The 21,738-nt window shown below is 46.6% G+C and overlaps 1 protein-coding gene across 4 annotated transcripts in view; it reads right to left on the bottom strand.

Moving 5' to 3' along the window:
- Positions 1-21,738, bottom strand: part of kif6 (kinesin family member 6) — a 683,903-nt gene that overhangs the window by 614,382 nt on the left and 47,783 nt on the right. For all 4 annotated transcript variants that reach the window (XR_005460902.1, XM_038799042.1, XM_038799041.1 and 1 more), the window contains exon 4: positions 2,205-2,352. Coding sequence is in view for 3 of the 4 variants with exons in the window: in XM_038799042.1 (XP_038654970.1) it covers positions 2,205-2,352 (148 nt within the window). In the remaining variant the exon portion in view is untranslated. The remainder of the gene's footprint in view (positions 1-2,204; positions 2,353-21,738) is intronic.

A 21,738-nucleotide genomic window follows, 5' to 3' on the forward strand; every position in this document is an offset into this window, starting at 1 on the left:
GGAAGCGCCGTCTCGCAAGATTTCCAATGTGAACAGCTATTCTCCACCCTAGCGCTGGGCGCGATTCAGGGGTGGAGGGTCAGAGAATCCCGCCCCTCATCTTTGTTTTGAAGTCTCTCCAGGACCTCACCCTTCCCCATCTCTATAATCTCTACAGTCCTGCAACCCTCACTTATCTGCACTCTCCCAATTTTAACTCCACTTTTAATCATTCCAAAATTGGTGGTGGTGCCTTCAGTCACCAAGACCCGAAGCTCTGGAATTACATCTCTAGCTCTCTCTACCTTTTTTTCCTTTCATGAGAAATTACCTCTTTGATAAAGGTTTTTGTTCCTACATTTCATTATGTGGTTTAGTGACAGATTTTCTTTCTTTTTTTTTAAATTTAGAGAACCCAATTCATTTTGTCCAATTAAGGGGCAATTTAGCGTGGCCAATTCACCTAGCCTGCACATCTTTGGGTTATGGGGGCAAAACCCACGCAAACATGGGGAGAATGTGCAAACTCCACATGGACAGTGATCCAGAGCCGGGAAGATCTTCTTTCATAACGCTCCTGAGAAGAGGCTTGGGACATTTTTCTAATGTTAAAAAACTTGTTGTTAGTACCGCCCCCTACAATACATACATGTGGCAGCTGATAAAAGCATTGCTGGATGTCCAAAGGTGGGCAGATAGAGGGAAAGAGAAGTTAGGGAGAGAATGCTGAATAGACATCATAATTTTTCTTTCTAATTTTCAGTTTTCTTCTGTCCTGCTGCGCTGTAAATTTTATGATTCTTGTGCTTTTTGTTAAATCGGAATTTTTGTTAATCAATATTTTATTGAATTGTACATTTGTACACATACACAATAGATGATTCAAATGGTTATTTTTTACAATTTACATATCTCTCTCTGTCTCCACCCCCCCCCCCCCCCCCCCCCCCCCCCCCCCCCCCATTCTCCCCATCTCCTTTTCTGTTGTTTGGGCTCCGTCGTAGGCCCTTTCTTCCACCGTAGATGTTATAATCTATCTTTCATCCTGTTTTTGTTCCAATGGTTTTGTGTGGGGGCCCTTTGGCCTGGTATTTCCTTGGGTTCCTCCCTTGCTGCACACACACACCCCCCCCCACCTCCCCCTCACTCCACCTTGAGCAGTAAAGGCAGATCCACGGATGATTACCTATCTGCTTTCTCAGCTGAGAACAATCCTGCAGCTAGAAATGTCCAGTGCACACCTGGTTAAATGTGAAATTTCACTCATGTTTCACTGTGTATGGAAATCTTCAGCTGCAGTGGTGCATGAAAGTTATACAAGCCAAAGCAGAAGTGAATTGCCACCTTTGATCAATCGTGTAGCCTGAAATTGCTAATCTATTGTGACAAAGGAGCTGAGATTCAAACAGCTCCAGAGAGCAAATAGAATTTACATTGCACATTAAACAAGTGCAATAGTCCTATACAGACACAATGGTGTGCATCTCAATGTATCCAACACATTGTTATTCAGGCATCTATAAATCTTCGGATCAGAATCAGTCATGTCCAAGTTTTACTGATTTTTTTTCTTCTGGGATACTGGAAATACTGTACAGAAAATAAAAGGGAACAAACAGGACTTCTCTGACTACCAGGAAATTAGCAAAGGACTAAGATACTGCCACAGGGATAATTACAACAGTTAATGACTTTTCCACGGCTTAAACTGAGGCCCACAGGAGGAAACATCTGCCGAATCTGATTCTGTTAAGTTTCCTCTGTCTCCTGCTGAGACACCTTAACCAGGTAAAGAACAAAACGCAAAGGCTCACCAGGACCGTTAGTCAGACTTGCACAATTTTCCTCTTCCAAATGGGGTTGCCCCAACCAGCAAGCTGTCTTAGCCGATGAAACTCACCACAGATGTGTTTTAGAGACTGTTGGAGATTGAGGCTCAGACACATGACATTAAATCTAAAAATAAAACTCTAAACCAAGTTAAATGTATGCATATGGTCATTTGCTCCGAATTCCTGTAGTAATTCTTTCCCTCTCTTCCCAATATTTTCTTTACAAGCTAATTTGTGTTATATGGCAGTAACAGATTTCCTTGTGTTTCACATCACGACTTACATAAATTTCAATATTTGGACAACGCTTACTTCCCTTGCAATTGTAACCAAAGCCCCCTACTGCTTTAGCACTAGAAACAAATTTAGAACCTAACAGATGAAACACGTTACCTTCTGAAACTCTCCAAACATGTATGAGAGTATTCTGGGAATGATGCCCCTGTCACTGTATCGCTCAGCTCCTCCTGTAACAGTGAATGTCTTCCCACTGCCTGTCTGCCCATATGCAAAAATCGTGCCGTTGTAACCTGAAAGGACACTAAAAAGAAAAACAACAATATTAATGTGCATAACTAGAAGCATACTACTGCTGGTTATTAACTACACATTTGAACAAAATGTATCTGATATTTGTCATCACAATCATGCATAGGCCAATAGATCAGTCATTTTCAAACCCGGGGTCGCATCAAGATGGCAGCCGGTGATTAGTGGTGTGCCTCGGGGGTCTGTGCTGGAACTAACAACTTTTCACAAATATACATTAATGATCTGGGAGAAGGAACTAAAGGCACTGTTGCTAAGTTTGGAGATGATACAAAAATCTGTAGAGGAACAGGTAGTATTGAGGAAGCAGGGGGACTGCAGAAGGACTTGAACAGGCTAGGAGAGTGGGCAATGAAGTGGCAGATGAAATACAATGTGGAAAAGTGTGAGGTTATGCACTTTGGAATGAGGAATGGAAGCATAGCCTATTTTCTAAATGGGAAGATGCTTAGGAAATCAGAAGCACAAAGGGACTTGGGAATCCTTGTTCATGATTCTCTTAAGGTTAATGTGCAGGTTCAGTCGGCAGTTAGGAAGGCAAATGCAATGTTAACTTTCATATAGAGGTAGCCCGGCCAACCATGTTCATATGTTTTGAGCATGTCCGAAACTGAGGGAATTCTGGCAGGGATTTGCAGATGTTATGTCAGAAGTCCTGGAAGGCAGGGTAACTCCAAGTCCAGAATTAGCAATATTTGGGGTGTCGGAAAATCTGGGGGCAAAGGGGGGAAGGGAGGCCGATATTGTGGCCTTCTCCTCCCTGGTGGCCCGAAGATGGATCTTGCTGAGATGGAGGGACTCGGAGTCCCTGAAATCAGGAGTGTGGGTCAGCGATATGGAGTTTCTCAGTCTGGAGAAAATCAAGTTCGCTCTAAGAGGATCAATACAGGGATTCACCAGGACTTGGCAGCCGTTCATCGATTTCTTTAACAAAAACTGAACGTCAGCAGTAAGAGGGGAAAGGGAAAAAGGCGGGGGAGGGATGGAGGAAAATAGTTGGCATGGTAATGTTAAATAAGGACAGGGAATTTAGTATACGGGTAATTGGGGATAGGGCGGGAGAAGTGGGTTACGTATTTATTGTGTGCTGTTATTTTAGGGGGCATTTTTTGCGTCGAACCGCGCGGTTGGTTTAGAAATGTCAATATGTAAAATTGTGAAAATTACAAACGCTTCAATAAAATATTTTTTAAAACTTTCATGTCGAGAGGGCTAGAATACTAGACCAGGGATGTACTTCTGAGGCTGCATGAGGCCCCATTTGGAGTATTGTTAGCATTGTAAGGAAGGATGTGCTGGCCTTGGAAAGGGTCCAGAGGAGGTTCACAAGAATGATCCCTGGAATGAACAGCTTGTCGTATGTGGAATGGTTGAGGACTCTGGGTCTGTACTCAATGGAGTTTAGAAGAATGAGGGGGGGGGATCTTATTGAAATTTACAGGATACTGCAAGGCCTGGATAGAGTGGACGTGGAGAGGATGTTTCCACTCGTACGAAAAACTGGAACCAGAGGACACAATCTCAGATTAAAAGGACGATCCTTTAAAACTGAGATGAGAAGGAATTTCTTCAGCCAGACGGTGGTGAATCTGTGGAATGCTCTGCCACAGAAGGCAGCGGAGGCCAAATCACTGAGTGCCTTTAAGACAGAGATAGATAGGTTAATAAAGGGGTCAGGGTTATGGGAGGAAGACAGGAGAATGGGGATGAGAAAAATATCCAAGGCGTTGTCCAAGGCGTTGCTCAGTTAGTGACGGCCATGGCTGAAAGCCTCAATGACATGTCCTGGTCGCTGGTTGCCATGTCGCTGGCGCAGGTGGACCTTGCCGAGGTGCTGCGGAGCATGTCCCACTCTCAGACGGGCATTGCTGAGGCACTCCAGAGCATGTCCCAGTCCCTCAGGAACTTGTCCAAGACGCAGGTGGATATTGGCGAGGGGCTGCAGAGCATGGCCCCATCACAGAGAGGCATCGCTGAGGGCGTCAACACCATGGTGCAGGCAATAGGGAACCGCCAGGGCTCGCAGAGCCAGATGACAGAGGGGCTGCTGGAGCTTATTCCAGCCGCCCCACTGCCCCAAAGTGACCTCAGGGCCCTGAGGGCATCCGCCCGGAGGACAGAGCGCTGGAGGCCAACCCAGAGCCTCCCTACATGTGCCACCGGAAATTCGGCGAAGGCCCTCGGGCTCCAGGCCCTCCAGAGGAAGCCTCCCAAGGGCATCAGGCATCCTCAGGACACACTTAGATGTAATGGCAGAGCACCGAAGACAAATAAGATTCAGGATTACTGAGAGAGCACTGGGTGAGGGAGGGGGGGAGGGATGCACCAACAGCAGCTAGGGACAGTTAGGGTCATAGTGGTACACCATTAAAACGTGTTACACCCGAGACAAGTGAAGCCTCTGTCACATTATCCCGCACTGTGGGCTGACCTGCGCCCAGTTGACTTAACCCTGCCCAGCCCCCTAGCACAGTGGTCCTAGAACTGGGTTCCCCCAACTCCCCAGCCATATCATGTGGGAGCTCCCTGTCAGCAGACAGGCAGGAGTCAGGCTATGGCGTGGATTGAGGAGCAGCAGAGCTCAACTCACAGTGGGTTATCATTAGCCTCCTGCCTTGAATATTGGATCCTGACACAGGCCCATCACACTGGAATGATGTTACACAGGCCCTGGGAGGGTGGGACAATGCAAATGGATGGCAGGGGGAATGGTTGGGGGCTGAGGGAAAGGCAGATCGGAATGGGGAGGGGTGAAATGACGTACACAGCCATGCCCTATGAGAAGCGGATGAGGGCCTCCCTGGGCTGGTCCTCCAGGCATGCCAGAAGCTCACAGCCACTTCCTGTTCTCCATCCTCAGTCTGCTCCCAAGGGTCCTCCCCAGGTTCTCCAGATTCTCCTGGTCTGGCTCTTCCTCCTCCTCCTCACACCAGGTGACATGTCCATCATCCTCCTCCTCCACCACCAGGTTGTGGAGGGCGAAGGACACCACCTCAAAGCAAGCGGGATGTATTCCAGAGCATTTAAGCAGTTTGATGCACCATTCAATGACAGCCCGGGAGGCCACGTGGGCTTCATTATACTCTGTCTCCGCATCGGTCTCCGGCTTCATTATTAGCCAGGACATCAGCGGTTACCCCTTATCTCCTTTGAGTCAACCGGTCATCCTGGGGTGTCGCTCGAAGATGCAGGGGTCTCCAAACATCCCCAGGATGTAGCTGCCATGCACACTCCCTGGGAAGTGTGCAGAAACGTGCATGATCTTGAGGTGGCGGTCGCACACAAGTTGAACTTTCAGGGAGTGAAACCTTTTCCTGTTAATGAAAGGCGTTCCCGCACCGCGCGGTGCGCACAAGGTGACGAGTCTATTACGCCCTGCACCTGAGGCATCCTGGTGGTGGCGGAGAATCCTGCTGCCCGACATCTTGATGGGCATGGTCCAGGTCAAAGTTTATATAGTCAGCTGCCCGGGCAAACTGGGCACCGTGACTTCATGGATGCACTTGTGGAATGTTGGGTGTGAGATGCCACACAGGTTCCCGCTCGAGCCCTGGAATGAACCCAAGATTCAAAGGTTCAGAGCTGTGGTGACTTTCACGTCCACCAGTGTAGCTTCCTCCGCCACGTGGTGCCAAGTCCGCAAGGACATGGCACAGATGCTGCACCATTCGCTTGTTGAGGCGGAGCCTCCTGCGGCACATGCTGTCCAATATCTTCTCAAACGACCAGCAACGCCTGTACACCGTGGGCCATCACCAGCCTCCCCCTTTGGGTTCCCTGCTTGACCTGGTCCTCAGGTTGTGGGGTGGGCCCCTGCACATGCGCTGCCGCCTAGAGCCTCAGTCAACGCTGCTGCCATTGCCTTCCCTGGCATCTGGCCGTCTTGGCTGCCACTGCGTGAGCAGCTGCTCCGGCGTCCACGATATCATCCATCGTGTGACATTTATAAGGAACTGGAAAGGGTGAGAGACTGACAATCAGTTTGGGCTTCCATACCACTACCCTTGGGTCCCACAAGCCTGCCCAACTGATAGAAACCTACTTTATATAGGTAATAAAGGGTTAAGGGAAGAAATTATTTAATGCATATAGTAAGTCAGGACAGCAGAAAATGCTGAGATGCTGAGAGCATGAGAAAGAACTGATAAAGGTAGTCAGTATTCAGACTGACTATTCACATCGCATTGTTATCATTACTGGGCAAACCTCCCAGTTCTCGAGAATATGGTGGGACAGCAGGTGGCCCGACCACACCACATTATAGAAACATAGAGAAACCTTTTCTTGGCATATTATCTCTTCAAATTTGATGGGCAGACATTTTCGTACAATTATAAGAACATAAGAACATAAGAACTAGGAGCAGTAGACCATCTGGCCCCTCAAGCCTGCTCCGCCATACAATGAGATCATGGCTGATCTTTTGTGGACTCAGCTCCACTTTCCGGCCTGAACACCATAACCCTTAATCCCTTTATTCTTCAAAAAACTGTCTATTTTTATCTTAAAAACATTCAATGAAGGAGTCTCAACTGCTTCACTGGTCAAGGAATTCCATAGATTCACAACCCTTTGAGTGAAGAAGTTCCTCCTAAACTCAGTCCTAAATCTACTTCCCCTTATTTTGAGGCTATGCCCCCTAGTTGTGCTTTCACCCGCCAGTGGAAACAACCTGCCCGCATCTATCCTATCTATTCCCTTCATAATTTTATATGTTTCTATAAGATTCTCCTCATCCTTCCAAATTCCAACGAGTACAGTCCCAGTCTACTCAACCTCTCCTCGTAATCCAACCCCTTCAGCTCTGGGATTAACCTAGTGAATCTCCTCTGCACACCCTCCAGCGCCAGTACATCCTTTCTCAGGCAAGGAGACCAAAACTGAACACAATACTCCAGGTGTGGCCTCACTAACACCTTATACAATTGCAGCATAACCTCCCTAGTCTTAAACTCCATCCCTCTAGCAATGAAGGACAAAATTCCATTTGCCTTCTTAATCACCTGTTGCACTTGTAAACCAATCCCCACTCTTTGCTTTCTATTAATTAACCAATCCTCTATCCATGCTACTACTTTACCCTCAATGCCATGCATCTTTATCTTATGCAGCAACCTTTTGTGTGGCACCTTGTCAAAGACTTTCTGGAAATCCAGATATACCACATCCATTGGCTCCACGTTATCTACCGCACTGGTAATGCCCTCAAAAAATTCATGATGTGGAGATGCCGGCGTTGGACTGGGTTGAGCACAGTAAGAAGTCTTACAACACCAGGTTAAAGTCCAACAGGTTTGTTTCAAACACGAGCTTTCGGAGCACGGCTCCTTCTTCAGGCTCCTTCTTCACCTGAAGAAGGAGCCGTGCTCCGAAAGCTCGTGTTTGAAACAAACCTGTTGGACTTTAACCTGGTGTTGTAAGACTTCTTACTGTGCTCAAAAAATTCCACTACATTAGTTAGGCACGACCTGCCCTTTATGAACCCATGCTGCATCTGCCCAATGGGACAATTTCCATCCAGATGCCTCGCTATTTCTTCCATGATGATAGATTCCAGCATCTTCCCTCCTACCGAAGTTAAGCTCACTGGCCTATAATTACCCGCTTTCTGCCTACCTCCTTTTTTAAACAGTGGTGTCACGTTTGCTAATTTCCAATCCGCTGGGACCACCCCAGATTCTAGTGAATTTTGGTAAATTATCACAATATGAATAATAATTATTTTAACCCAAATCCAGTCAGAAAGGGGACAGAGATTATGATTTCTTTAAGAGACCAGGAGAAACCTTTTGTTCTCTCTCAGAATTCATCTTAACCTAACCTATTTCTACTTTGCTTCGCAAACAACTATTTACTTTCGTTCCAATTTTGTATTATGCATTTTGCAAACTGAATTGTATCGCGAATTCGACTCAATCATCTGTATTTGCGTTGGACAAACAATTTTTAAATTCTATATTCGTATGATATTTGACTTGATCAATAGACTTTGAAACTGACATAAATATACTCTCGGGGCTGGTTTAGCACAAGGCTAAATCGCTGCCTTTGAAAGACCCAGGCAGGCCAGCAGCACGGTTCAATTCCCATGCCAGCCTCCCCGAACAGGCGCCAGAATGTGGCGACTAAGGGCTTTTCACTGTAACTTCATTTGAAGCCTACTTGTGACAATAAGCGATTTTCATTTCATTTTTCATTTTCATTTTCTTGACTTCACTCAAGAAGCTCGAGTTCTGTATGATTGATATATAAGTGCAATGACACATGAATATATTAACAAAATACAGATCCATCACCAACCCTTACATTGCACGCCATCTATCAGGGTACAATCGAACGAGCCAGTTGTGCTAGGGGACCCAAACTTGCACACGCACCCCCAGCCACAGCAGAGACCCCCTGAGCACTGGACCGCAGACATATGACACCAGAACCCTGCCGGTAACATCTTTTGGACCGGGACTAGATTCCGTCCTCGGTCCACAAACCCACCCTCTGACCGCAGGGCCCAGCTCTTGGGTGGGCAAAGAGTCTGATCGGGAAGCCAGGCAGTACCACTTGCCAGCGACATGGCACATCTACCGAATGGAATCTACTTGGGAGCTGTGAAGTGCTCACAAAACTATCATTGCTAATTCCCATTTGGCAGCATTCAGCTGTGCAGCCAGAGTCTGCACAGAGTTAAAATGACCTGCACAATATTGCCATGGACAGGGTTCTTTCCAGGGGGTGTTCGGTAGGACAGGCAGGCAGCAGCTGACGTTGACCTTGGTATGGGTATACACGATCTGGGGGTTGGCACGTTGAATCCACGGGTGCTGAGCCCCTCACTGCCCCCCCCCCCCCCGGCCCCATTTATCTCCTCTGGTCCTTCACAAAGCCCTTCACAGCTTTCCTGAGGCTTGGTGGCCAGAACTAGATATAATATTCCAGTTGGGAGCTTCCCAGATGATTACATTGGCCTGCTTTTTTACTCACTACCTCTATTTCAAGAATTCAGAAGAACAAGATCCCATAGGGCAGCACGGTAGCTCAAGTGGCTTCACAGCGCCAGGGTCCCAGGTTCGATTCCCTGCAGGGATACTGTCTGTGCGGAGTCTGCACGTTCTCCCTGTGCCTGCGTGGGTTTCCTCCGGGTGCTCCAGTTTCCTCCCACAGTCCAAAGACGTACAGGTTAGGTGGATTGTCCGCGATAAATTGCTGGTAGTGACCAAAAAGGTTAAGAGGGGTTATTGGGTTACGGGGATTGTGTGGAAGTGAGGGCTTAATTGGGTTGGTGCAGACTCGATGGGCCGAATAGCCTCATTCTGCACTGTATGTTCTATGTTCTATATGTTTTACTAACTTCTCTTTCAATATATTCTGCCACTATCCAAGATGGATGCACATACACTCCCAGGTACCTATGTTCTTCCACACTCTTTAGAATTGAGCCATAAAGCCTATATTGTCTTTTCTCATCCCTTCTGCCAAAACGCATCACCTCACAATCACCTCTCTGCATTGTATTCCATCTACCACTTGTCTGTTCATTCTGCTGGCTTATCTATATCCTACAGCAGGCAATTTTTATCTGCTTGCCACTCCTCCAGGTTTGGCATCATCAGCAAATTTTGAATTTTATTCTGTATTCCAAGATGCAAAGCATTTATACAAAGCTTCAAAAAAACTCTGCAATCCCAGCATTGACCCTTGGGGAACACCACTGTCTCAAACCTCCAGGCCAAAAAATAACCAACAACCACAACTCCATGCTTCTGTCCTTCAGCCAATTTTGAAAAATTCAATTACACATTGCCTCCCATTCCATGAGCCTGTTTTGTTGACAGGCCTTTTATGTGGTATCTTGTCAAATGCATTCTTAAAATCCATATAGACAACATGTACCACATTCCTTTCATCGATCTGCTCTATTACTTCATCAAAAATTCAATTGGAATCGTCAAGCATGATCTGCCATTACAAATCAAGATTGGCACTCATGAATTGACTCAAACCTCCCCAAATGCCTGGTGAATTTGTTTCCTGAATAACGGTTCCCAATCTTCAGCCTCCACTGATGTTAGACTAACTGACCTGCAGTTGCTCAGGCCGTCCTTGCATCCTTTCCTGAATCAAGGTGTCACATTTACCAATCTCCAATCCTCCGGGGAAGATTACATGTTGGCAGTGGTTGGTAGTAGTTTGTTCAGTAAATATGCATGTGTCACATGCATTTATCTCTACTGTGTGTCATTAAGATTAGTGGCTTAACAGTGTCATCAGAATCACCAAAAAATATATTTCTAAAAATCTGGGCTTCACGGGCTAGGTTAGCATTTATTGTCCATCCTAATTGCTCTTGCAAAGATGATACTGAGCTGCCTCCTGAACCACCGCAGTCCATGTGCTGTAAGTACACCCACTGTTAGGGAAGGAGTTCCAGGATTTTGATCCAGCAACAGTAAGGAATGGCAATATGTGCCCAAGTCAGGATGGTGTGTGGCTTGGCGGAAAAGGTCAAGGTGACAATTTATCCATGTGTCTACTGCCCTTCTCCTTCCTGATGGTAGTGGGTATAGGTGTTGTCGAAGGATCCTTGGTGCATCTTGTAGATGATACACACTGCTGCTACTGTGCATAGGTGGTGGAGGGAATGAATGTTGGTAGATGGAGTACAAATTAAGTGGGCTTCCTTGCCCTCTATGGTGAAAAGCTTCTGGGGTGTTATTAAAGCTGCACTCATCCAGGAAAGGGGAGATTATTCCATCACACTCCCGACTTGTGCTTGTAGATGGTGGACACACTTTGGGGAATCAGGAACTGAGTGGGGAAGATGTTGGGGTTGTGGTATTGTCACAGGACTAGTAATCCAGACACCCAGGGTAATGCTCTGGAGTCCCAGGTTCGAATCCCACCATGGCAGATGGTGAAATTCGAATTCAATAAAAGTCTGCAATAAAATATCTAATGATGACCATGCGACCATTGCCGATTATTGTAATAACCCAGCTGGTTCACTAATGCCCTTCAGGGAAGGAAATCTGCCATCCTAATCCGGTCTGGCCGAATCTGGTCTGCTCCTCCACTGAAATGGCTTAGCAAACCACTCAGGTCAAGGGCAATTAGGGATGGGCAACAAATGCTGGCTCAGCCAGAGACGCCCACATCCCAAGAACAAATAAAAAACACTCAGGGCAGGATTCTTAGTCTCCAACGTGCACTTGTAGCCATAGTATTTATCTGGCTGGTCCACTTCGGCATCTGGTCAATGGTAATCCCCAGGATGTTGTTTGTGGGAGTTTCAGCTATGGTAATTGTGATGAATGTAAGAAATTGTTATATTTTATATTTGTTGCAGTAATGGTATTTTAAAAACCTAAGTAAGACAGTATGTCTGCTAAAGATGTGATTAAGGTGTCATAACAGTGAGGGAATCCTTGATTTTTCAGGGGGGGGTGCACTGCTGCGAAGAGAAGCATTTAGTAGTTTACAGATAGTTGGCTAATGGAACATTGTTTTGGTTTAGAGGTCCCTGGGTGTAGATAATTCCGGAGAGATCTTGGGCTGGATTCTCCAATTTGCAGACGAAGTGCTGACGCCGGCGTGGGAACAGTGGCTTTGTAAGCCAGAAAAAATGGCGCAATAGATGTACCAATCATCTGTCCGGTGGGAGGCCAGTAACCACGCAGTGTAAAGCCCCCGATGTTATTTGCGGATAGGGTGGCGAATTGCCGAGTCCGTGGCCGTGCATGGTGGCGGCCTGTGGCGGCCGCGCCATGGAACATGGCACCGGCCGCGCTCAGACCAGGCCTGCCAAATAATGTCCCCGAGTAACCCTCTCAGCAGAGCGGCTCCCCCTGACTGTGGCGCTGAACACAGTCCGCAGCCACCAATCGAGATGCACAAATACAAAACATAGGTGTTCCGCGCCGTCGGAAACTCGGTCCATCAGGGGCGAAGCATCAGGGGGGCCTCAGGTGACGTCCTGAGGCCGTCCATACGGCGTGCGGCGTACTTCCCGAGTACGCCATTTTTGAGGGGGCGGAGCATCGCAAAAGCGGCAGCGCCCCTGATTTCGGTGCTAATGGGGATTCTCCCCCCGATAGCCGACAGCGATTTTGGTGTCGCCGACCGGAGAATCCCGCCCATTGTATTTGGTCTTGGCAAAACAGTCCAAGGGACATCTTGTAGGTGGAGACAGAAGAATGCCTTCTGATTTTGGTATAGGTGATGTAATTTCATAGATTTCATAGAATTTACATTTCAGAAGGATTCCATTCGGCCCATCGAGTCTGCACCTGCTCTTGGAAAGATCACCCTACCCAAGCCCATACCTCCACCCTATCCACATAACCCAGTAACCCCACCTAACACTCAGGGCAATTTGGACCCTAAGTGCAATTTATCATGGCCAATCCACCTAACCTCCACATCTTTGGACTGTGGGAGGAAACCGGAGCACCCGGAGGAAACCCACGCAGACACGGGGAGAACATGCAGACTCTGCACAGATAGTGACCCAAGCCGGGAATCGAACCTGGGACCTTGGAGCTGTGAAGCATTTGTGCTAACCACTATTCTAACGTGCTGCCCACGGAGAGGAGCCAAGTCTGTCGGTAGTTTCCGTTTGCCAAAGGAATTTGGACTGACCAGAAGTGTCTTTCAGATTGCTCCTGAAAGATTCTCGCCACGGTCTGCCATGATTGAATGATGGAGCAGACTCAATGGGCCAAATGGTCTAATTCTTCTCCTGCGTTTAATGGTCTAAGATCTCTGTACAGAGAAAAGCAAGTAAAACCAATTGGCTGTTAACTTTATTTATTAATGAACTTCCGGTTGCGTAATACAGGGAGAGGCGGCTCCCACTAGAGTACTATATTTTTGCGGCTCCCACTGGAGAACTGTATTTTTTGCCCCTTTTCTTAGTCCCAGAGATTGTTTACTCTTGGAAATCCACATAGCTATTGTAATAAAAGACTGAAATACCCCAAAAAACAGAGAAAAGGCTTTGAGCAGAAACTGATCTAAGAAGTCTGAGGCCTCTCAGAGCTCATCGGCAAGTAAAATGGCGGAGTCAGTTTCTGGTGCCCTCCATTTACTCCACTAATAGGGGCTGGTTTAGCACAGTGGGCTAAATAGCTGGCTTGCAATGCAGAACAAGGCAGCAGCGCGAACAGGCGCTGGAATGTGGTGACTACGGGCTTTTCACAGTAACTTAATTGAAGCCTACTTGTGACAATAAGTGACTATTATTATTATAATGGCAGAGTTGCTTTCTAGTACCTTGGTAAAGGAATTCAAAAAACAGCGGCAAAGGAATTCAAAAAGCAGCAACAAATTTTGTTGGAAGACCTCAAGACATCAATTGAAGAGGTCTTGGCCCCCATTCGAGCGGTTCTGGGGAAAGCTAATCAGACAGTAGAAGCCCAGGGCACAACGATCAAACATATGGAGGTGGCCTTGTCGGGCCACAGCGGTCAGATTGCTTCACTCGAATTGGAATTGTCTTTGGTGATCAAAACAAGTAGATCGTTGAGAGCCAAGATTGGTCCCAGCCAAAGGATCAAAGTAAATCCCAGCCCACCTCTCTCTCTCTTTGGTGCCGACAAGTCTGAAGCCCCGTGTTCAAACCAGCAGAACTAGCTTTATCTCCAGAAACATCCGAATTCACCGTTTTATTTTCTAAATGCCTTAAGGCACTGAATACTGCAGTGGGTAGGGGCCTGAGTAATATCCTGACAATAGTATTAAAGACTTGTATTCCAGAACTTGCTGCACCCCTAGCCAAGCTCTTCTAGTGCAGCCACAACACTGCATCTATCCGGCAATGTGGAAAATTGCCCAGGGTGTCCTGGAGACACAACACAGGACAAATCTAACCAGATTAATTACTACCCCATCAGTCGACTCTCAATCATCAGTAAAGTGTTAGAAGGGGCCAGAAGCAGTGTGATCAAGTGGAACTTGCTTATCAGTAACCTGTTCACTGATGGTCAGTTTGAGTTCCGCCAGGGCCAGTCAGCTTTTAACCTCGTTGTGACCTTGGTTCAAACATGGACAAAAAGAGCTGAACTCCAGAGGTGAGGTAGGAACGACTGCCCTTAACACCAAATCGGCATTTGACTGCGAGTGGCATCAAGGAGCATTCACAGAATTGGAGTAAATGAGAGTCAGCGGGGGGGGAAACCGCTGCTGGTCCGAATTATACCTAGCACAAATGAAGATGATCACTGCAAGAGTTTCTAGGGTAGTGCCCTCGGCTCAACCATCTTCAGCTGTTTCATCAATGATTTTGCATTCATCATGAGGTCAAAAATGAGGATGTTTATTGATGATTTCACAATGTTCAGTGCCATTTGTGATGACTATACTGAAATAGTCCAAATGTGACTGCAAGTTTCAACACTTTCTTGTCATTGCATTGGACTGTGCTGTTCAGTTGTCCTTCGGTTTCAGAGTCGCACCATTGTGTACAGTCTGTTGTTCCGTAGTTTCTCTTTCTGTGATCAAGAACTGTTCCTTCTAGATTGTTTGATTCATTTTCAGACATTTTAGTATCAGTGTCCTTTGTATTATCTGATGTATTATCTTTATGACCTCAGGTTCTTTGGATGACCTGATGCATCGTTGAGCTTTGTGACATCAGACGCTTCTGGATGATCTGATTTATCTTTGATCTCTTGGTCTTCCTCTTCTAGAGTCAACTTCTCCAAGATGTAATTTTCTTGTCGGTTGTTCACAATTGATTCATTCTTTGTTGCACTCGGTTTGGCCTGTCCTTTTGTACAGTCCAGCTGAGATCTGTCAGTCTCACTTTTGACCTGCACAACTTGTATGACACTTGTGATCACTTTATTACTATTCGCAAATACAGTGGATAGACCTTCATAGTCTTCTTTTTGTTGATCAAATAAATTAGATAGACCTTCATAGTCTTCTTCTTTCATTGCTCTGTTTCTGGAGTCGTTCAGTGCTCTTCCAGTGGAGTCTTTTTCTTCTCATTGTTCATTTGTCAGGTTACTGCTATCCAATGTAGCAATGGTATGCAATTCCTGCAATGCATTGGATTCATCTACCATTAGTAGAGTACTATTTAGATTCCCAATTTTACTACTAACAGAATAATCATCGAAATCGAAAATCTCTGCCATATCTGAGTAATATTCTTCAATGTAGGATTTATTTTCTTTAGTTTTAGATTTTTTGACATTTTCTTCAAGCTGATTCATTTCCAAACTTTTTAGTATCAGTGTCAAAATGTCGCATGCTGCAAACATTTTGTCCCATGGTGCTGCAACAGTCTTCTTCAGCTTTTTTTTCAAAATCAGGCAATGGTCTGCCTTGCGAGATTAAAAAAAGCGTCTGTTCTGTCCCTTTAAAACTTGTTTTTTTTCGATTTCCGGGCAGTTTTTCTTTAAGTGGGCATATCCACAACGTTCTGATGCACAAATCAATCCTCGTCTTCTTTCAAGTGCACATTCGCAATCTTCTGCACATGTGCTGAACGGTATTCTTTCGGATCAATGTGCACATGTGCGAATTGGTCCCGCACATGCGTAGAATGTTCAAATTCTGAAGCGATGTTTTTTTCGGGCGCAGATTGGTCTTTTTAAACGCGCTGATTTTTTAACTGCGCCATAGCTTTCACGGAGGTAAAATGTTTTTTACTTTGCCAATTCGGCATTTCAGCCCTTCTATTTTTAAATTCTTTAGTCACATGGCACATTTTCAGGGGCTTTTCATGAGAGGCTTTTCACAGTAACTTCATTGAAACCTACTTGTGACAATAAGGGATTATTATTATTATTTAATTGAATCTGCCGGCCTTATTTTTTGTTTCTTTTGCAGTTGTTTACTGAGCTTTTCATTTCTTTTAAACTCACAATTCTGATCAAATTCTTTAAGGACCACTTCAAAGTTATTTTATTCAACTTCATTCTCAAAGTGGAATGAGTTATACATTTCTATAGCTTGTTGTCCAGCCATTAGTAGTAATAAAGCAGTTTTACGCTTATCACTGACACTTTGGACGTTAGAGAATGAGAGATATAGATCAAACCCTTGTTTGAATATTTTCCAGTTTACATCTACATTACCCAATATGCTGAATGCCTAACTGCAGATCTTCCATGACTCCTTGGTTGGGTATTTTTCTCTGTGATGTTTCTGGTTATTGCTGGAGTCTTATTGTTGCTACTGGAGTTTGGTTGAGATTTTTCTTTGCACGTTTTTCTTTTCTCTTTGAGCTGAGATTCTTTTTTGCTCCCTATACCTTACTATTCTACTCTAAGATCACTGTTGGTACCATGTTGTAATGTGGTACATTAAAATTTAAAGCAGTCCACTCATTGTACCATATCATACTGTCTATTCTGCTTTACCTGGATGGCTCGGATGCGTAGTGTTAAATAAAGAACACAAAGTTTTGTTAACGAACAATACCATAAATTTATTGCACCAGTAACTAAGATTCATTCACATTCCTAAAGTAGGTTATTATATAAAACTCTGCTACCTCAAACTTACAAACCTCTCAAGTATACAACTGCTCTCTATGCCTGACACTCTTCCAGCTCTCTCCGAACACTTAACTCCTAATCATCTAATCATCTTCTAATCCCAGAATCCCCATGTCACATGATATATATATGACTGCTCTGTGGTTCCCTCCAGTGGTAAGAAGCATTATCATTAACTTGTTAACTCTTTACATCACATTCAAGTCTCAGCCACAAACCTGCTACAGAGATCAAGACAGAGAACCAATGTAGCCTCAAACAGCACTCAAAATAATTACAGAACATCAAAGGAGCCAGCACCAGCACACCCATGTCACGCTTCAAACTGCTACCCTTTTTCCTGGGTGAACATCGAACAGACTCTGGCAAACATACACCTTACACAAGAGGTAATTACAGTTGGAAGACACTCAATTAGAGCTATGGACTATGAGCACCAGTACAATGGCTATGAACTACTGTGGAGCTACCTGTTGCACAACTATGACCAGTTTTACCCATCCATTTCCATTGGTATCCTCGATTCTGACAGTGTCCCTGGCGACAATGGCTAGAGCTTCCTTGTAGCCCTGTCATAAACCTCTTTCTGCCTCCTCTTTTGAAAAAACAATTTGCTCCATATAAAATTCACAGGGGGCGCTACCATGGAAGGTAAGGTCGTTCATAGCTGCCTGTTCATGAGCAGCTGTGCAGGAGATAACCCAATGATGAGTGGCGCCGAGCGATAGCTAAGGAGTGCCAAATAGATATCCTCCCAGATATCTGGGATACCTGCCTTCTTCAGCAGCTGCTTCACAATGTATACAGCCTCTCCCGCCTTCCTGTTCGATAGGGGGCTTGAGGTAATGTGCCTGAAGTCATAGTGACAGGCAAATTCAGTCCATTCATGATTTTTGAAATACGGCCCTTTGTCCGACATTACAATGGATGGTATGCCATGTCGGGTAAAGATCGCTTTGGCATGTTGTATGACACACCGAGCAGTCGAATTCGCCAACTGTGCAACTTCTGGATAGTTTGAGAAGTAATCAACAACTACCAGGTAGTCTCATTCATTGCCAACTTTCTGCCACGGATTTGCAAGGATGTCACCCACCTGCATCGGTTCTTTGGTCTGCCTGCAGCGGAATTGCTGACAAGTGTCACAGTGGTTGACAATACCTGTAATGTCCTGGGTGATGCCAGGCCAGTAGTCTCCCTGGCTCTCCACTTGGCTGCGTGGCCTTCAGACCCTCTGCTATTTCCTCCAACCCGATCGAGGCCCCCATCCCTTCTACCAACCCCGTCCACCTTTGGGAACTTCAGCCCCCCTAAAATGTGCCTCATCCCCTCCGGCCCAGCTGGGGGTTCCGACTCTTACAACCTGCTATAAAACTCCTTGAACGTCTTATTAACCCCTGCTGAATCTCCAACCAGGCTCCCGTCCCCATCCTTTACTTTCCTTATCTCCCTGGCTGCCTCCCTCTTTCTAAGCTGTGCGCCAGCATTCTGCTGGTCTTCTCTCCATATTCATAAATCGCCCCCCTCGCCTTCCTCAGCTGCTCCACTGCCGTCCCTGTAGCTACAAACCAAACTCTGCCTGTAGCCTCCGTCATTCCCTGAGAAGCACTGTCTCTGGGGTCTCCGCATACCTCCTGTCGGCCTGCAGTATCTCCTTTATCTGTCGGTCCGTCTCTGCTCTGTGTGCCTTCTCCCTGTGGGCCCGTATCAAGATCAACTCCCTTCTAACCACCCCCTTCAATGCCTCCCAGACCACCGCCGCCAAAACTTCACCCGTGTCGTTAACTTCCAGGTAGTTCTAAATACATTTCCTCAGCCACCCACACACCTCCTCATCAGCTAAAAGTCCCACGTCCAGCCTCCAGTGCGGACACTGGCTACTCTCCTTGCTAACCTGTAGGTCAACCCAGTGCGGGGCATGATCCGAGATTGTGATCGCCGAATACCCCGTGTCCACTATCCCCGTCAGTAGAGCCCTGTTCAGAATAAAAACGTCAATCCGGGGGTACACTTTATGCACATGTGAGTAGAAGGAGAACTCCTTCACTCTCGGCTGCCCAAATCTCCATGGGTCCACACCCACCCACCCCCCAACCCCCCCCCCCCCCCCCCCCCCCCCCGTGTGGGGGGGGTCCCCCACACGCGACTTCCTCGCGAACGCTCTGTGAGCTCTGTCCACCTCCAAGGGCCGGGAGAACGTCCCATCCCCCAGCAACTTCTCGAACATACCCGCTATGTATGCCCCAGCGTCCGCTCCTTCAGACCCCTCCGGGAGACCGACGATTCTCAAGTTCTGTCGGCAGGACCTATTCTCTAGATCCTCCACCTTCTCCTGCAGCCTTTTCTGCTGGTCTCTTGGCATCCCCACCTCCAACTCCACTGCTGTTTGATGTACTTCCTGCTCAGCCATCGCCTTCTCCCCTTTCTGGATCGTCCGACCTTGGGCATTCAATCTAAATTCCAGCCGCACAATCGATTCTTTAATCGGGTCCAAGCATTCCTGTTTCTGCTTGGCGAAGCCCTCCCGAATGAACCGCATCAGCTGCTCCGTCGACCGCTGGGTCATCAAGCCAGGACCCCGGTCATCCGCCATGCTTTCTCCCACTGCTGCCTCAGCCCAAGCCTTCTCTGTTCGCCTATTTCTTCCTTTGCGAGCACTTCTGGTCGGCCTCTCCATGCACTGATGTAGAAATCCACTTCACAATTGCCTCCACCATCAATTTAGCGAATCATGTCCGAAAGAAAATTGGGGGAAAAGGTCCAAAGGTCCGACCCGAGCGGGAGCCACCAAATGTGCAACCTACTCCTTCATAGCTGCCACCAGAAGTCACTGGTAATCCTTCTACTGCGTGCTCCATGACACAATGGAAAATTCCAGATGCTGAAATGATCTCGAATGGCAGTAGCCCCCCCCCCAAGGGTGCGTTAAAAGTACACAACCTGGTGTCGCGTTGTCGAGCTTCAGCTGCCAGAGGCCTTGCGACACATCTGCCTTCAGCTTGTCTTTCAGCAGAGCAGGCACACGTCTGGTGCATGCACAACCGGTTTTCGCATGCTCCTTCAGCTGGATACAATACGTGAAAGGCAGAGTGTCAAATCCTTGAAACACCTCCGGATAGTCCTTCATGATGGACTCAACGGACATATAACAGCGGGGTGCCATACTATCTACTGCGTACACCTGCTTGACGATCCCAAGCTGTTCACAGGCCTCCACTCCAATGAGCGACTGCCGCTCTGTCTCCACTATGGAGAACATTATCGTGCATGTTCTGTCCTTCAAGCTCACCAATTCTGATGACCGTTGTAATCCTTCAGTAGTGCTTGCAGGACCATCATTAGCTTGATTTTCAGGTGTTCCACCGCTGACAGTGGAATCAGACTGGCCATTACTCCCATGTCGAGCTTACAGTTGATTAGTGTGCAATAATCAGTAGCGGGGTTGTCCATCTGTCCTATATGGTCATCTCATTCGACTCACTGTGGCTGCAGATTGTGGGAGGAAAGTTTTTTGCTTTGGCTGGACGAACTCTTTGTGTCCCTTTCTGAGATCATGCCCACATCAGCCTGGCCGGTGATGCATTTAATTTTACCGACACTCATCGATTTTGTTCGGTCAACTGTCAGAACATTTGGTGCATCACCTCGCAAAACGACCCATTCTGCCACACTCGTAACACACTTTTCCAAATGCAAGACAACGTTGTGGCAAATGCCTGTTGCTGCACTTCTGGCAAAAAATGGCGGATCCGGGCGGCCTCCCAAAATGGCCATTCGCATTGAGACCACGTTTCTTTTGTGACTGCGACACAGTGCTTTTAAATTGGCCGCCGACACAGAGCACATTTCTTTCCTGATTGCGTCACAGTGCTTGTGGCAGCAGCATCTCCTTCAAGCTCAGTGGCAACATTTTTTAAACTGAGCCTCCTGATCTGCTGTGCAGTCACCTCACTTGCCTGGCAGATCTTGATGGATTTTTCTAATGTGAGGTTGTCTTTGTGCAACAATCTTTCATGGAGTCCATTATTCGATGTGCCAAAGATTATTTGGTCCTGGATCATCGATGACTGCAGATGATCAAAATTGCAAGATTGGGCCTTCAACCTCAAATCCGTTGCAAAACTATCAAACGATTCATCAGCTTTTTTTTTTTGTTTGTTTTTTTTTATAAATTTAGATTACCCAATTATTTTTTCCAATTAAGGGGCAATTTAATGTGGCCAATCCACCTACTCTGCACATTTTTGGGTTGTGGGGGCGAAACCCACGCAGACACGGGGAGGATGTGCAAACTCCACACGGACAGTGACCCAGAGCCGGGATCGAACCTGGGGCCTCAGCGCCGTGAGGCGGTTGTGCTGACCACTAGGCCACCGTGCTGCCCCATCAGCTTTTTTGTGCACATATGAAATAGGTATCCTTCAAATGTTTTGGGTTTTTTTCGGAGAGCAGTGTCGATCAAAGTGATTTATAATCTCATCATATCTCCTGCTTGCTTACCTCTTTGCTATCAAAAATGAAGGTATTGTAGATTGCAATTGTTTGAGGACCTGCCACCATGAGTAAATGCGCAATGCACCTTTTGTCAGGCTGCGCCTGGAGGCCAAAGGCAAAGCCATGGAGTCCAAACTGCTGCTTGAAGACGCACCAGTTTTGGTCTGCGTCACCATAGGCTTGGAGCTGCTAGGGTGCCTTTAAACCTTCCATCTCAAACTTCACCGTTGTTCACTGCGTTGAGTTGCAATTTGTTGTAGTTCACCACGTCGGTTGAAGAATCTTCCCTTTTTCTTTTTTGTTTCGTTGTTGGGCTGGTTTTACTTCGTCTCCTCTGCAGTAAACTTTAAATGTTCAATACTCATGTTGTGTTCTGTGATGCC

The sequence above is a fragment of the Scyliorhinus canicula genome, chromosome 6, assembly GCF_902713615.1.
Source record: "Scyliorhinus canicula chromosome 6, sScyCan1.1, whole genome shotgun sequence".
NCBI classification, from domain to species: domain Eukaryota; kingdom Metazoa; phylum Chordata; class Chondrichthyes; order Carcharhiniformes; family Scyliorhinidae; genus Scyliorhinus; species Scyliorhinus canicula.